Genomic DNA, 18,082 nt, shown 5'->3' with positions numbered 1-18,082 from the left:
CTTTTTGACACCAAGTTCAACTTTCATTCCTTATATGACACTCTGTTGGATTTTCCATCCGTGAATCGTTAAATACCCTATAAAAAGATGATTTTGCCCCCGTGAATCCCACCACCCTTCTCCCTCCTCTCTCTCCTTCTGCCTCGCCTCTACTCCACACCGGCCTGCCGGCTGCCATGCCCTCGCGGGAGGCCGGGTCATGGGTCGCCGAACTGCGGTCGCGATTCAGCGCTGGCGGCACTAGGGCCGACGAGCTCAGCATCCTGGCCTTCGAGGCGACTGCCACCATGTCGCGGCTCGTGTCCCTCCACCGGAGGCTGTCTGACACGGAGTTCCGGAGGCTCCGCGCCGATGTCTTGCGCTCCGAGGGTGTCGCGCGACTGACGTCCCCGGACCAGAGCTTCCTGCTCCGGCTCACGTGCTGCGAGCTTGTGGCGGACCTCGACCGCGCCGCCGCCACCGTCGCGTGCCTCGCCACGCGGTGCCGCACCTGCGTGGAGGCACCGCTCCTGCAGGACTTCGACCGGCTCTACGCCGAGGCCAAGCGCAGCCGCCTCGCGCAGCTGGACGCCACGGTCGGGTTCTCCAGGGGCGCCGGGAATGGCTCCGCAAGATGGAGCGGCACGTGGCCGCGACCGTGAGGTTGTACAAGGAGATGGACACGCTCAGGGAGCTGGAGGCGTCGGAGCGGCGGATGGAGAACTGGAAGCAGCACAGTGGGCCCATCATCCTGTCGCAAGCGGCGTCGGGCAAGAAGCCAGCGGCCGAACCCAGCGAGAAGCTGATGTGCGAGCTCAGGGCGCAGCGGCACAAGGTCGGCGAGAAGTTGATGCCTGGCCTCCCAAGGGCTCGGCCTCCCGCGGGGGCACGGCAGCCGGCAGGCTGGGTGTGGAGCAGAGGGAGGAGAGGAGGGAGGGAGAAGGGTGGTGGGGCCCACCGGGGTAAAATCGTCTTTTCGCAGGGAATCTAACGGTTCACGGATGGAAAATCCAACAGGGTGTCATATAAGGAATGAAAGTTGAACTCGGTGTTAAATAGGGAATGAAAATTTTCTAAGGGCCAAGACTAGTGTCAAATAGGGAATTCTCTGGAATCGTTTCCCACACCAACATGGTATTGGTTGAGGACCATCTTGCTACTGTAGAGACGAATCTTGATGTTCTCTGTTGTCTCACATATATTAGTCAGTTGCTAGCATTTATGAATATCACTCTTCAATATGCACATGGCCTAAATTTAAACGTGCAGGACTACACGGTGACATGCTGCTATTAGCCTTCATTCTAGTTTGACAAAACATACATCATGATCAGTGTCAGTAGTCAAGTCAAACTAGTCGTCTGTGGATCGAGTCAAGTTTTTGCATTTATATATGTCCATAGAAATGACAGCTTAGTGACTTAATCCAACCACATGGTCTATATATTGTGCATTTTGCATTCCCCACAGCAGCTCTGATTTCATCCTACGTCCAATACTGCAATGCCTCATCCATCTGCCAGGCCTCATGTTCTGTCCATCCTTTTAGTTGCTCTATTCCACCTGCACAACCTTTCAAGTTGTAATTCAAGGGTCAAGGGACACCATCTCAGCTAATCATGTGCTAGCTGGCAACAACAAGCTCATCTCTAACAATGGCAGGTTTGCTCTCGGCTTCTTCCATACAGGCAACGAGTCCTACAACACAACAAAGAATTGGTACCTAGGAATATGGTTCAATAAGGTTCCCAAACTGATTCCAGTTTGGGTGGCCAATAGGCAGAACTGAATTATAGATCCCACCGTAACTGAGCTCACGGTGTATTTAGATGGCAGACTTGTCATTTTAGACAAGGTCAAATTGTCCAAGATCTGGTCTAGCAAAATAGGCAATGAGGCAGTCAGCGACTATACGTTTGCTGTTCTCTTGAACAATGGAAACTTGGTCCTGAGTAATGCTTCAAACATGCCTAGTGTGTTGTGGCAAAGCTTTGACTACCCAGCAGATGCTTTGATCCCTGGTGCCAAAATTGGTCGGAACAAGGTCAGTGGTTTGCATTATAGTCTTACCTCCAAGAAAGATATGTATGATCTAGCACCCGGCTTTTATTGCACTGAACTGGTCCCCATTGAATAACAACAATGCATCACAAAACTACGCAGCTCGTTTATTATGTATTGGAACACCGGAGTTTGGAATGGGTATATCTGGCCAGCGATGTTTGTTGAGATTGAAAGAAGCAGTGTTTTTTTTTCCAGATTTTTTTTAGCACTGACAATGGGGTGTATTTCACGTATGCTGTGCAACATGATACATTAATCATATTTATTTTGTTAGATATCTCTGGTCACAAACTACTGATATGGCTTGAAGGCTCACAGGACTGGTTAGGAATCGATGCTGGGCCTAAGGATCACAGGACTGGCTTGTCAGTCTGCAAAATGACAATATGTTCCCTCTCTGCAGCTGCATGAAAGGTTTCTACATAGCAATAAAAGACTGGGAACTAGGTAATCACACAGGTGGATGCATAAGAAATTTTGCATTAGATTGTGAATTCAACAGATAAGTTCTACTCCATATCTAGTACCAAATTACCCAGTAATGCAAGCACTATAGAGGCTGCTCTGAATAAGGAAGAATGTGCACAAGCTTGTATAAGTCAATGTTCTTGCACTGCATACTCGTATGCCACTAGATGCTCATGCTCTATTTGGCAAACCATATTGCTTAATGTGGTCAAACAGCAGCAACTTGGCAGTTCTAGCAGTACTAATGAAGAAATCCTTTATCTTCGTCTCGCTGCCAAAGAGATGCCAAGTTAGAGGCATAACAGGAGAACAGCCATCATTTGGGTAGGCACTGCTGCTTTTGGAATATCTCTGACATTTGTCGTATTGCTTCTGGTGATCTGTAGGAACAAAAGGAAATTACTTGTTAGCATATTTAACAACTCTCATGGTGATGGTGGAATCATTGCTTTTAAGTACATAGATGTACGCCTTGCAACAAAAAGCTTTTCAGAGAAATTAGGAGGTGGTTGTTTCGGTTCTGTATTCAAGGGGTTTTTACATCACTCAAGTACCTCCATAGCAAGACTTGATCGTGCATGTCAAGGAGAGAAGATGTTCAGGGCAGAAGTTAATCGGAATCATACAACATATCAACTTGGTGAAACTAATTGGCTTCTGTTGTGAGGGAAGCAAAAGGTTACTTGTTTATGAACACACACCAAACGGTTCACTTGATGGCAATGCCCATCTGTTTCATGCCAATGCCCATTGCCTTGAAATGGAGCACTAGGAATCAGATTTGCCTTGGAGTTGCAAAAGAATTGGCTTACTTGCATCGTAGTTGTCAGGAATGCATCATACACTGTGATATTAAGCCGCAGAATATACTTCTTGATGCAACCTTTGTTCCTAAAGTTGCAGATTTGGGGATGGCAAAGTTTCTTGGAAGCAATTTCAGTCGTGTTTTGACTACAGTCAGGGGTACCATTGGTTACCTTGCGCCTGAATGGGTTAGTGGAGTTGCTATTATGCCAAAGGTGGATGTGTATAGCTACGGGATGATGCTTTTGGAAATTGTTTCCGGAAGGAGAAACTCAGAAGGAGAGTGCAACAGTAATCGTGATGTGCTACTTTTTTCCTATGCAGGTTGCAACTAATCTCCTTTGAGGGTGATATTGAGAGTTTGGTGGATCAGGAATTGTCCGGTGATGCCAATCTGGAGGAAGTGGAAAGAATGTGCAAACTTGCTTGTTGGTGCATTCAGGACAATGAGTTTGTTCGACCAACTATGGTTGAAGCAGTCTAAATTCTCGAGGCTGTATTGGAACTCAACACGTCCCTAACTCCAAGAATAACTATTTTGGATAATCAGTAACTTCTTGTGTTAAAAAACAAGGATTTCAGATTCTCAGTTAACATATATTAACTGTCACTGGAAACACCTAACAGAATGCACTCAACAAGGTTCAAGGTTCAAAAAACAGAATGCACTCAACAGGTCCAAAAAACAGAATGCACTATCCATGCTTGTTTCTGTCCAGTTATATATTGCAGAATCAAAATGTACTAGACTACACTATCAAAATGTAACATTAAATGAATAATTGAACCTGCAAAGAATGCACTATCCATGCTTGTTTCATTTCAATAGCAAGCACCAAGAGTCATGAGATGGGCGTCTACTGGTCCCATCACAGTTTCTACTACAAGGTAATGCACAGCGGAACTAAAGTTGTTTTAAGCATCACTTCCCAGTTTGTTTGGTGTCTAAGCATGCATTTCCTAGTTTGTTTCGGTGACCAGTAATCAAGTTTCCCACACCGAAATTCACTGCATCTCAATACTGAACCAGACAACTCCTTGATGATAACACAATAACTAACTGCCTTTATAGTTGGAGATGTCAAGTTCTGAGTGATGGGGTTCATAAGGCAGAAAACACAACAAGATTATGGTCCTGTTTGGTAGCCGCCGGAGCTCGCCAGGCCGCAGTTCTGGCCACGCCAAAGCTGCAGCGGACAAAACGTCCGCCACGCTTTTGGCAAACTGCGGCGCAAAAAAACAGCATAGATGCGGCGTGATTTCTTTGGCAAGCCTAAGCTGCGGCGTGATTTCTTTGACAGCCTAAGCATAGATGCCCTCAGCATTTTTTTGACCTGAACAGCAGGGGAGTCCCCTACTGGCCCTATATTCTCAGCAATTATGCAGGTCAACAACATCACCTCTCCATTAAGAAGGCACCCCGCGCATTCAAAATGTACCAGACTACACTATCAAAATGTAACATTAAATGAATAATTGAACCTGCAAAGTATACATAGGGTGATACCTGGGTCAGGATCTGGTGACGCTGCAAAGGAAAGTTCAGATAAGAGTAAACAGCCTCAGGAACACTCTGACATTCAAGCTGATGATAGCCATTTATCTGAAACAAGAAATGGGGAAGTGGATCAATCATCAAGCATTGGTGAACTACTCCCACACAAACCATCTGTAACATGTTAGTGAGCCTATTTCACCTTCAGTACTTGACATCCATTTCTGTGTTCATATGCAGAGAGCCTGAATAGTTATTCTAAAACTATTGCGAAGTTTCAGAATATGCATGATTCAAGACAGCTCATGGCTGCTGCTAGCCTTGCCAATAACCAGAGCAACACCAAAGTAATGGGGTCCAGCAAGAGGCAAGTGCTTTATCTAGTAATAAAATTTATCAGTTAACAAAAATAATACTGGCAAATAGTCTGAACTCTGGAGCGCCCCAATGCCTAACCTAATTTCACTCTAGGAGATGCTCCAGGTTTGCACTAAAATGGCATATATTCCTACAAAACATTGGGGATAGGCACCAGGTGTACAAAATAGTTTTTATTCAATGTCATCAGCTTGTCACTGCCTGATTACAAAGCATATCACCATGTTGGCAAATTTAAAAGGGCAAACAGTTGGCACATGAAGCACAACCAGTACATTTGAGGTGAAGAGAAGAGGCACGGCATCGATGGAGCAAGGAGCTGGTGCAATTGTACAAGAGGATCAATTGCAAATGTTGAAAATACATTGGACTGTTGCTGGCACTCAAAATTCTGCATATGCAGCTCATGTATACTAGTACTACTCATCCCACCCTCCATGTTCTATTACAACTAACCTCCTGTTACCACAATAATTTTGCATTTCTCATCCAAACTTGTTTATATTATCTAAAAGTTTGAGTTAATTAATAATAGGAAGACCTTCCTGCATGCTCTAAGAAAAAGCTTGACTAATTATACTACTGTGATGGCCTCTTTTGCACTAATTCTGCCAGAAGCCCAGAAAGCATGGTTATACAGATCTACTGCAGCACATACATTAGTGAACATAAATCACCATGCTGAATGAGACTTGTTATCATCAAAACAGGAATTATAAAACAGTAGAAACACATGTACAGAGCTATGGTTTACACAAATCTAGTACATATCTCCATTCTACTGAAAGTAGAAACTAGCAAGCTTAAAACTTTTGATAGACAACTAATTAGCAGTTCATGCTTAAAACTAGCAAGCTTAAAACTTAGATCTGCAGGACTCACCAAGGCAGGAGTATTGGTGGTGCACGTCGATCTTCCAGTGAGTAAAATGGATAGCTGCCGAGCTCCTCCTCCTCCCGTCCCTGTGCTTCCCTTCCCTCAGATCGTCTACAGCCTCTAAAAAAGAACATACTCAGTGAGTAAAAAAGAACCACCTGAATTTAGGGATCAGTTAGGCGGAAGCAAAACAACCACGCTAGCGAGCGAGGGAATCTCGGCGCGGAAACAGCAGCGCGCGCGAGGATCTCGGAGAGAGAAGGTTGACTCACGGTTTCCTCCCCCGCGAAGGCGGCGACGACGCGGCGGGGCCTCCCGGCGAAGCGGTGGCCGGCCGAGAGCGCCCGGAACGAGGCCTCGAGGCGGCGGCGGGACGAGGACGAGGGGCGCGCGAGGCGCAGGGACACGGGGGCGGAGGCGAGCGGGTGGAACGGGGTGCGGGCGGGCTAGCTGGGGGCGGCGGCGCGGATTCAGGGGTGGCGGAGGAGGGGCTGGCGGAGGGGGCGCCGGAGGAGGAGGCGGCGACGCGGGAGGTGGCGGCGCGGAGTCGGGAGCGGCGGCACAGGGGCGAGTCGGGAGGCGTCGGGAGCAGGCGAGTCGGGAGGCGTCGGGAGCAGGCGAGTGGGGGCGAGGAGTCGAGGCCTCGGGGGGAATCAGTTTCCTCATATTTTGCTCGGAATGTAGGGAAGGGAAGATGGAATCCTCAGGAATCCCTCTTTCCAATTCCAGGAGCAGCCAAACAAGATGACTTTGGAAATTAATTCCAATTCCAGCCAATTCCAATGAAACAAACAGGCCCTTATTTGTTTTTTTATGTATATGTCTACACAAAATGATTGACGTTTCCCTTCGTATTTATACAATTATCATACTCACCTATCCCCGTTTGAAAAAAACAACGGTGTCACCCCTCAACGCTGTGAGAATTTCAGCAATGACTGCAACTCACCGATTACAAATCCCAGAAAAACTAGGGGACGAGATAATCCTTACTCAGTTAAAATGGAAATGAAACAAGATTCATGATATTCAGAAACTTTGCATGGCCGCACAAACGATTTGGATCCATAAACCAAAAGCCCATGTGTCCTGAAGAGTGTACCACAGTACCAGCCGAGATAGCAACAGTGAGATCAAAGGGCTCCCCATGTTTCCTCACAAGGATAACGAACCTAGTGGTAACAAACTCAAAAACACCAAAAATTGCTTTGATGGAGGAAGATTGGAACACTTGCAGGTCTACTCGTCTTCCTCAACAAGCTTGGTACCCAGGCCCTTGAGCCCCTCCGGGGGGATCTCGGCGACAGTGACCAGAGAGTAGAGCTCCTCCTTGGCATCTTCCTCATCGTTCCTCTTGCGGGCAATCCTGACACGGACGCGCCTTGGCACACTCCGGATACCGCTGCTCCAGATGTGCTTGTTGAGCTTCACATCAACCCTGACGTCCGTGGTGCCCATTGCCTTCTGCGCAAACTTCCTGATCTCCTTGATGGCGTTGGGGGCCTTCTTCTTGAAGGTGCTGCAGCAAATTGTGACGAGCGTCAATTACTGATCATTGAGTGAAGCATGGCACATGTATTCCATATGTGGAACAGACAAGCATTGAGAAGAGGTTGTAATCATAGAGAACAAAACCGAGGCAACACAACCATCAAAAAACATAGCGGTCAAGCATCAAAGTTGTAAGACAAAAGACTAATATCCAATGGTAACGGAAAAACTGCTGCCATTTGTGCCCAGCTACAAGAATGTGTGATTTGGCTCACAAACACATCCAAGTAATAGGGCAAACATGTCATCCAGGAACATGGGGCACGAACGGCAGAACATGATCCACAAGGCATCCTATGATAATGTGACAATAAAAAATAGAGCGAACAAACAAAAGAGGGCATCAATTTAGAGATATTTCCTGCCCAAATGGAACACATGGTAGCATTTGAAGAAGCAACACGTGTAACGATGAGCAGATTCCACTCTGCCAGGCATGTAACTGTGCACAGCCACAGGATTGAATAGACAGGCACCTGACTATACCCGGAAACTACAGATCCCAACAAGGGGCTACAACATAAGCAAGTTGCAGTGTACTAGCCCAAGATCTATATACAGATCAACCAAAAGAAAATGTGCGGCTGGACAAGCATGGTTTGCATCATCCATCCTCCTAGTGATCCACTGCCATCCTATGCCACCACAAGCATGCAAGCAAGATTCATTCATGAAGGAACAGTTCGTGTGTTCAGGGGAGAAAGCAGTTGTGTGAATTTTTTTACTTTCTAATTTCACAGACTCCACGTGTGACCCATCAAATGAATGCTAGGTGCGACACACTGAATCACAAACTTTGATATGTAAACTTATCTTAATTGCAAGCAATGCTTGGTGCAACACATTGAAGCACAAACTCTGATCTGTAAACCTATCTTTATTGCACGCCTAATTGTTGACAGAACAAAACTGTACTGACAAGACCATGAAAAAAACCGCATCAATTAAGCACCTTGACAGATCACAAGGCAATACACAAGCATCTCCATTATAGTATATACCAAGATCCAGCAAGTAGCAGAGCAAATACGCCATGCAGGAATGCATCTACTTGCATGTAGCACAAACAGAACATCATACTTCTGCAACACAGGACAGAACTTGGATTCCTAACACGAGGCACCCGGGGACACAAGAGGCACCCGGGGACAATGTGAGTTCGAGGAATTTCCTGCTCAAATGTAGCACATGGTAGCATTTCAAGACGCAACATGCGTAACGATGAGCAGATTCCACTATGCCGGGTAATGTAGCGTGCACAGCCACAAGATTAGACAGGCACTGGACTATACCCGGAAGCTGCAGTTGTTGAACAAAAGCTACCACACAATCAGAGAACAGAGAACATAGGCAATTGCAGCGCCGCTAGCCTAAAATGTACAGATCAATCACAAGGAAATGCGAGGTCAAACATGTGAAACAATCACCCCCGAGCGATTCATTCTCATTAAAAACCTAATACCACGAACACGCAAGCAAGATCCGTTCACACAGGCCTCGAAAGATCAGGCGGAGGGAAGAGGCAAGGGCGCGGAGGTGTTGGCAACCATACCATCCGTGGAGGCGCTTGTGGAGGTTGATGGTGTACTCGCGGGTGACCACCTCATCCTTCCTGGCGCCGCCGGGGCGCTGCTTCTTCTCCGCCATCGCGGCTCTACCTCGCTCCCTCAGGCGGCGGCGGCGGCGTGAGAAACCCTAGGTTTAGCACCGCGAGCTGTTGTTGGATCGCGTCGTTATATCAGCGCTGAGCTTTCGTATTGGGCCGAGCCGTTCCACCTTTGGTAGATGCGTTTGGAGGCCCACTAATGGAGCAGTTGCGGGCGGATGAGCTTAGCTTCGTTGCACACGCTACCCCCGTTTTCTCTTCGAGGAAAGCGTACAACTATGGTTACGTGTACACTTCAGAGAAGCGAAATTTATCCTTTTTCCATCCTAACTGCGCACTGTTTAGTTCGTAATAAGACTGCATGTACGCTTGAACGAACAAGCAGTGTCCTTAGAATATTTGTGCCGATGGCCGATTGAAGAACACGGTGATACATCGTTGACATAAAATTCGTACTTCAGACTTCTGCGTCAAATAACACGGAGGATCTAGAAGATCTGCTTAACTTGTGCAGGCTTCAAATCAGCTCGCGAGTGGTGCAAGGCGTGCGAGTCAATTTGATCTGAAAATTAACAAGGTAAATATTAAATTCCTGAGTCGATCGGCGGCTAAGCCTTTCGAACAGGGTAGACGTTCTTGGAATAAACACCACAGCAGATAGATATTCAGTGTAATCATGTGGTGTGAATAAATAAATCATCGGCTGTAAGAGCCGATGAGCTAAGATAAAGCATTATCAAACAACAGCCATAAAAGGAGTCTTTCCTAATCATGCGCACATCATATAGACTAACAGATCTAGCCAATATCTTGATAAGTGTAATTGAACTTAGACAAGTTATTGACATCAATCTATAAATCTAAAAGACTAGAACACATCAATAAGAACCTCTTACAAGCTAATTAAGCTAATGGAACCTGATCAATGTCATGACCGTGTAATTGAACTTAGACAAGATAACACGGTGAGAGGGCATTAACTTTGACTCATTAATTTAACAGATAAGATTGCGGCAGCAAGGCCTCGTACGGGCGCCTATCGGCTCCATGACGTCATCGCGCTTCTGTGAGATATGGATGATACCCAGCCGATGCATCGGCTCTCAACAGTAGTGTTCTGGTGTTAAGGATCCAACAGCTAGCAATACGAGGGGTAGATGTAAATATCTATCGGATCTAACATATGTAAAGTAATAAAAGCATGTAAGATCTAAACAGTCGATACGATCAGATAACTGGTGAACGCTTAAATAAGGTCAAAGAGCCGATGAAAACAACCTAACCAGATCTAAGCCGTTCGAAAACTTTGAGCGCTTGATAAAACTAAAATTTTGATATGACACAACTTAATAAAACCAAACAACTTGATAATTGTGAGCAACATCGAAAACAAGTAGAATGTTGGACAAATCCTTTAAAGTTCTACTTGCAATCTAAGATAACTCGATAACTAGCCACACGACCGAATATCAAAATATAAGACTTAACTTAGAAAGTTCTTATAGAGGTCGTAATGACCGGGTGACAGTACTTACAAGCTCCCCTGAGATCGAAGCCGATGCAGTCGTGCGCGCAGGAAGGAACTCGTCGAATCTACTCTACTCCTACTTCTAGGGTTTTGGCGGTGTGGCGCCGAAAGGTTGTATTGATTGGTTGATGATTATTCATTGCAAGGCTCGCGGACTTATATTTATACCCTGGAGAAAACTAGATACCTAGTCGATTACAACATGACTGTTACAACTATTCTTAAAAACTACTAAAGATAAATCTGCACACTTTCCCTTATTTGGTGGAGTCAATTTTGCTTCGGATCGGACCTCCTCCGGTCTTCTATCGGCTTCTGGAACCCTGGTCCCCCATGGCTAGTCTTGGTCAACCTGGAGTCATCGACGGTCTCTCTCTCTCTCTCCTTCATCGGCTATCTGAACCTTATCCACGATGGTTGACTCTGGTCAAAAACCGTTGTCAACACATGCCCCCCAATTTTGGAATATAATATTATATTCCAAAATTCTCATCTCTTGTCAACACCTTCACAGGTCCCGAGCCGATACCCTTCCAAAATCAAAAGAGTCGTTGCCACAATCATGATCTCTTTCCTCTGGATTTTGCGATGGCACCGCCCTCGATTTTTAGGATTTTACTGGACTAAAATATTATAGAACTGCCCCGTCCCTTCATCTTCTTTACAAAGCCAAGCAAGCTTTCCACCACCGCATATCAGAACCAGAGCTCCACTTCCGAAACCATCATCAAGCCCATCGGTTGTCAAAGTGTCTCATCGCTCTAATGGCTACCTCTACCGCCATCCCAAAGGTACTGTACATCACCGCCTTATTTTGATGCTTTAGATCTAATCCGACCCTTTTGTGACATTTCTCAATATTCTTTCCCTCGCTCTTCTTGTAGGTGCCTAGAGATCATGTTTTGATTCCACTTAGCGATGTAGATAATGCATTCTTTCTTGGCCCCATGGTGATGAGGGTCCCACTGATTTCATTAATGCCGAAACCCAAAGGATCCTTTACAAACATTTTCCATGGATTTGGATGACTGGAAGGATGGTTTCCACTCATGGCCTTGCAATCCCCAAGGTTGGAGGACATGGTACCATTGGGTATCGGCTGCCAAAAGGATAGAATGGGATGAGTTGTGCATTGGCCACTGTATTAAGCTCTCCTTGTCTGACATGGAAAAAGATGAACCCATCCTTGCTGCCGCCTCATATTTTTGGTCTGATGCGTTGAATGCCTTCATGTTTGGGGATGGTCCATTGGCTCCCAGTTTGCTGGACGTTTACATGCTGACAGGCCTCGACATCACTTTCCCCGCTTCTCCGTTTCATCTCCAAGTTGTTAATAAACACAAACTGGATACAAGGGGTATGATGAACTGGAGTCGATATATTGCTACCTTTAGCAAAACCTTAGGAATTGTCAATGACAAAGAACACATAGCTTTTCTGAACATTAAGTAAAGAACTTCGTGTTTTGCTGATCAACCTCAATCCCTTCATTAGATTCACAATGTTTTACCGAGAAGCTATCTATTTCTGGCCAAATTCTTCTTGGCCAATACCTATTGGGTGTTGTATATTCTCTGATGCATCAATTATCGGCTAAGCCAAGAGTTGGTTCTCCCATTAGCCCAATCAATGGCCCATGGTGGTTTATCCAACTTTGGCTCAATGTTTATACTGCATCACAATTTGGAAGAAATCTGACTACGAATTCCTTTCCATCCAACTACGCCAAAGGTGACAGAATCACACACCATAGATGTACTTCTTATGGTGAAGCAACATCGGCTTGTCCCGGAGCCTCACTGATAGCATCATCAGTAGCTGATCTATTCAAGATCTTCTACAACGGATTTCTTCAGCCATCATCCCTCTGGTTTGCCTATGCGAACAAGAACAATAACTTTGAATTCCCAACTGATTTGGAATTTGATGAACTGGGAACCGACGCATGCAACACCTCTATCTTATTGACAAGTGTTTCCTCCTGCGTACTCCTAGTCGGCTTTGGTCAAGGAAAAACTCTTAAGCCCTCATATGAATTTTACCATCCATCAATCTTTGCTTGTCAATTGGGTTTTGGCCAAGTCCCAATCAGCCTGTTCTTCAAGGACAAAGTGAGAGCCAAGGACCCTCTAAACCAAGCTCTTGAATTTGACAGGATGAGGAATTTGACTTCTTCGCTGCCATTCCCTGCACTCATGGGCTGGAAACGTCTCATGGGATATGCATCAAGGCTCTTCGTCTGATGGTGGAAGGAATGGTGTGAACATCTAGCCAACAAACCGGCCACCTATTATTGTAAGAAGATCTTTCCAGGATATGTCTTGATCATTGAGGTAATATTCCTGATTTCAGCCTTCCATAACTTTTATCATCCCTTTTATCCCTTATCTTGCTTTCTATTTCATTCCAGGATGAATATGATAATGAGAGCCCCATTATGAGTAGTAGAGGCCGGCCGATTGATTATGGTTCGTCGACTCCTACTCTAATTTTGGGATTCGATGCCCCACCTGTATCTGCTCTCCTCAAGGGCACTTCCTCTGTTGGCAAATGCAAGTTGCTTACCACAGATACTCAGCAACAGCCACACATCGGATCAGCATCAAGGGTACAATCTTTGCTTTCTTTACTTTTTAAAATATCACTTTTGCTAATTTTCCCTTTTGCTCCAAACACCACCATATTCAGTATCGGCTCCTCATTTAGAAAATGAAAATCTACTAGGGCAGCACGATCCGAACCACAACAACCACTGTCATTGATTCAGGTAAAACTTTGAACTGAAACACTCATAATTTCACCATCATGCCAACTTACATCTTTCTTGTAGGAAGAGGTAATTCATGAAGAACCAATAAACCTACTAGGGGCTACCTCGTCAGCTTTGTTACCATCCAAGAACCTTCTCAACCTCTTAGGATTCGTAGCCGACAAAGACAACACCCAAGCCGATGCTCATCTGCAACAACAATTTTATGTCCAGGTACCAATACTTAGCTCCTGATAACAATGTCTCTTTTCTTAATGAATATTTCTTCACATTGATCAATTTTAGAGGTTGACGAGCCAGCAACGTTAGCTTTATTCTCCTTCAGCATTGATGAATATGTGGATGATGAAGAAATAAGCTCAAGTCTCAAATCTTAGTTAATTCCTTTAAGTATTAAAGACCAACTGTCAGCTATGCTGCAAATGCTTTGTCAGGATACAATGACTCTTATGGAGGATGGAGAGCCGATACAGAAGTTGTTCAAGCAAATCAGGACTCATTTGACTCCAGAACTAACATCAGTGCTGAACCCGGCGGCTTTTATTGAGTCAAACTATATTCCAATCCAGTCACCAGGAAATGTATAGCCGACAGACAAATGAATCAACAAGCGAAAACTCAATTGGAAGCAAGTCGGGTAAAAGCCAAGGAAGTCAAACAACAATTTGAGGACTTGGTTGCTTCTTCTTTTGCTGTAGAGCAAAATCTGAAAGACTTGGAAGCTGAACGAGACCGTTTGATGCAAGAACTAAATCAAGTTGATCAGAAGATTATGGCTACCAAGAATCAGATCAACAACTATCATCTTGCCATTCAAGAGAAGAAGAAAGAGCTGGAAACTTTCATTAATCAAGCCTGTCGCCAACACCAAATCATCAACAAGGTCTGAGGATCAGACGAAGAAGACATGAAGCTGATAGCCAACATAGATCAGATCCATCTGCGTGCGATTGAGGCCCTCGAGAAAGCCTTGTAAAAAACACTTTATTCTTTTCTTTACGTCGGCTTCGTACACTCTTATTGTACCTTCCCTGCTTTTGATTTCCTACTGATATATTCATGCATTAACCCAAATGCTCGGATAATATTTTTTAAGTATCTCCTATTTAAAGATTTTGCAAATACTTCTCCTTCAAGAGTTTCCAAAATGTACGCATTTCTAGGAATACAATGATTGACTCTATAGGGACCTTCCCAATTCGGCGACCATTTTCCAAACTTGTTATGCTTTGTCCTATCGGCAATATTATCTTCTATACTAATTCCCCTTCTTGAAAACTCTTGGGTACCACCTTTTTGTTATAATATTTGGCCACCCGAGCTTTATCGGCTTCAATCCGCTCCAACGCAATCAACCGACGATGAACCAAATCTTCCAACTCATCTTTCATTAGACCATAATACTTATCGAGTCAAAGCTAGTCTTGACTATCAATCCTTCTTGGTCCAGTTTTGACTTCCCAAGGTGACACCGCTTCATACCCATAAACCAATTGATAAGGTGAAACTTTAATGGCTCCATGGTAAGCCATCCGATAGGCCCATAACAAATTTCGAAGATATTGCCGGCAACGGACCCGATAACCGCAAAGAGATCAAGACAACCCTAACCATCTCTTTCTAGCCCTTGAATCTCGAGGATAAGATTCCCTTAAGTAGGGGTAGATCTGTAACATCCCGCTTTTTAGCATTTAAAAATACGAACTTTTAAAATTTTTCTTTAAATTATACATATCTTTCTTTCCCCAAATATACAAACTCATTTTACGAATGAACCTTACATGAATACTAGCATAAGTGTTGCATTTGGTTGCCTATAGGACACTTTTCCTCCTTCCTAAGAAATCTTAGAAATGAATTCTTTCAAATACCCTCTTCCCCGAGAATTCTAGAATTAATATTCAAAAATAATTTGAATATTAATCACATTCGGGTCCTCTAGAGGTTCACACCAAATCCTAACCTAAAACCCCCTTCAAAATTTCTATTAATTTATGACCAAACCCAGCCACATCCCAAACCCTTTTCAAATTTGAAATCTATTTAAAATTTGAATATTAAACACAACTTCAAACAAATAAAAAACCACCTAATTAGCAAATGGGCCACAATGTCGTATTTGGCCCACATTTCCTTCCAGCCCGGCTCATCCCGCCTTCCTCACTATCGGGGATACATCCCCAGTACCCGCAAGGAAGGAAGAAGTCGGACTCCTACTAGGATTCCCCTGTAATCCTACTAGGACTCATCCCGTGTAATCCTACTAGGAGTCCTCCTTGTAATCCGACTAGTACTCTGCCCCCTGGAGTATATAAAGGAGGGCAGGGGTACCTAGCTCGGCAGGTCACACCTCAACACCCAAGCGCAGGGCGCAATATACAAACACCCCTAAACAGGACGTAGGGTATTACGCTACTCTAGCGGCCCGAACCTATCTAAATCCGTGTCTCGTGTCCTCACTTTTACCTTCAAGTTCCAGGTCCGGCGATCCCCCGCTACACATTCTGCTACCTCGGGTACCCCTTGGTAGATGGCCGGTATAAAACACCGACATTGGTGCCCATCGTGGGGCAGATCGTCGAGCGCTCGCCGACTACTATGGGCGGCTCGCCGACGACTACTCTGACCACATTGCAACGCTCGCTAACGACTACTTCTACTACTCGTCTCGACTACAAGGCTAGTCGAGGGCGGACTACTCCAACTCCTCATCTCAACTAAAAAATTAGTCGGGGCAAACTTCGCATCATCGACAACTAGTCCGAGTCGCCTCCGACTAGTCGACTTTGTCAACAACCGTTACGGCTTCATCAACGACCATCACGGCTTCGTCAACAATCATCTACGAATCAAGCTAAGTCACTTTTCTAATTATTTTCCAGCTTACTTTCCGCTTGCGCATGACAGACGCTCTACTCGCCGCAAACTCTCGCGCACAACATGCGCTCTATTCGCCGAAGGGCAGCAAACTCTTTCGCGCTACCGCGCTCTCTTTTTATCGCAACAGCGACTATTCCTTTTTGTCTTCTCTTAAAGTCACTACTCTTCTCAAGTAGAACACGCCATAACTCGTGAAAGCCTCGGGTGCACCTGTGATGCCAAATGCTAGCACACATACATGTGCAAACAACAATGCCCATACGCGCACACGAGACACAACTCTCATACACGCAGCGGCTACGGCTAAACGGGGACTGAGAGCCTAAAACGTAATAGGCTAAGTATTGGAGGTATGCCCTAGAGGCAATCATAGAGATGATTTTATCTTATTATATCCATGATTTGTATATTGTATTCATTGAATATCCATTAAAGGCTACTTGAATTGATCTGCAATTATGTGAATTGTATGTGGAACTCTTTACTTGTATGGTTATTCTAAAATTTGTCCCTAGTCAGAGTTCATGTGTGGACACACATGAATATTAAACTAGTACATTTATTAGTTGATGACTATGTTTCACAAGTAATGGACATGGAGATGTCAAACTAATAATGTAGGCATATGTAGATACATGTGCTAGGACTGATCCAACACGAGAAGTAGTTCTGTCTTTACACAACAAGTACGCTTTGTCCTTAGACCTGAGATTGTCGCACGCACTCAAGATGTGGATCGACTTACTTAGGGGCTATCAAATGCTACACCGTAATAGGGTAGTTAAAAAGGTAGCTTTCGGGTTTGTTAGGAAGCATGCTGTGAGGCATGGTCAATCAAGATGGGATTTGCCCCTCTCTGATTGAGAGTGATATCTCTGGGCCCCTCAAGTGATCGGATCCAAAAATGCATGGCCATGCTATGTACGGTTAAGAGTTAACCTACAAAGGAATTTCGAATCACAGGATCGAGAAAGAGCGGTCGGGTTGAAGCTAGACCAAATATCGTGAGCCAAAGGGAATAGCATGTACATGATGTTGTGACGGTTCGTCTGATATGATCTTCGTGTGCGTATAGGAGTTGGCACGTCTTGCTAGAGGCCGCTACCGACTATTGGGCCGGGTAGGAGTACTCGGGCCATGTCTATACGTATCCGAACCCATAGGGTCACACACTTAAGGGGCTGGAAGCCCAATTCGGATGTGATCCGAGTTGGATCAGGTTTAGAAGTACTAATGGGCCTCGGACCTAGAGGCCTGTCAGGAACCTCTATAAATAGAGGGGTGGGGCGCCCTAGGGTTTCATCCCTTTGGCTGAAAACACATCTGCCGCGCCTCCCACATCCTCGCCCTGTTGCAACTCGCGGACCTAGCAGTCCGGCTTGCGACGCTTCCTCCCTGCACATGTGGATACCTTGGAGGTGTTGCACTTGCAGCACTTGGACGAGCCACAACGAGCCGCCGACGAGCCATGACGAGCCGACGACGAGCCGCGGCACGAGGACGACCTTGCTGCACGTGGACGAGCTGCTGAGGAGCTGCTCGATGTCGACGTGATCGACTACGTGTTCGACTACACTGATCGACTTCTCTGCCCGACGCGATTCTACATCTTCCGCACCAATGCGTCGAGTGGTAATCCCGTGATCTATATATAGCAGTTTTCCTTGTTTACGCGGTAGAAAA

At 45.3% G+C, this 18,082-nt stretch overlaps 1 protein-coding gene and 2 pseudogenes across 1 annotated transcript; 2 read left to right on the top strand and 1 right to left on the bottom strand.

Moving 5' to 3' along the window:
- Nucleotides 1–655: 655 nt before the first annotated feature.
- Nucleotides 656–2,116, top strand: LOC140220134 (G-type lectin S-receptor-like serine/threonine-protein kinase At2g19130; annotated as a pseudogene).
- A 141-nt stretch (nucleotides 2,117–2,257) lies between these two features.
- On the top strand, nucleotides 2,258–4,400 carry LOC117853484 (G-type lectin S-receptor-like serine/threonine-protein kinase At2g19130; annotated as a pseudogene).
- Nucleotides 4,401–7,067: 2,667 nt separating this feature from the next.
- LOC117853940 (large ribosomal subunit protein eL31) lies at nucleotides 7,068–9,331 on the bottom strand. The gene is made up of 2 exons (XM_034736217.2): nucleotides 9,168–9,331; nucleotides 7,068–7,583 (listed from the first exon to the last, which is right to left on the bottom strand). Exons 1-2 carry the CDS (start codon nucleotides 9,260–9,262, stop codon nucleotides 7,304–7,306), a joined length of 375 nt encoding a protein of 124 aa, XP_034592108.1. The 5' UTR covers nucleotides 9,263–9,331; the 3' UTR covers nucleotides 7,068–7,303.
- Nucleotides 9,332–18,082: the final 8,751 nt, after the last annotated feature.

The sequence above is a fragment of the Setaria viridis genome, chromosome 4 (genome assembly GCF_005286985.2).
Source record: "Setaria viridis chromosome 4, Setaria_viridis_v4.0, whole genome shotgun sequence".
Lineage (NCBI taxonomy): Eukaryota > Viridiplantae > Streptophyta > Magnoliopsida > Poales > Poaceae > Setaria > Setaria viridis.
This window is presented reverse-complemented; position numbering and strand designations above follow the sequence as displayed.

What these genes read in the sequence shown, in the direction of transcription:
- LOC117853940 (XM_034736217.2), bottom strand. Translation starts at nt 9,262, where the DNA reads ATGGCGGAGAAGAAGCAGCGCCCCGGCGGCGCCAGGAAGGATGAGGTG. An exon ending in CACAAGCGCCTCCACGGATG is followed by an intron (nt 7,584 to 9,167) that starts GTATGGTTGCCA and finishes AATTTGCTGCAG; the next exon opens with CACCTTCAAGAAGAAGGCCC.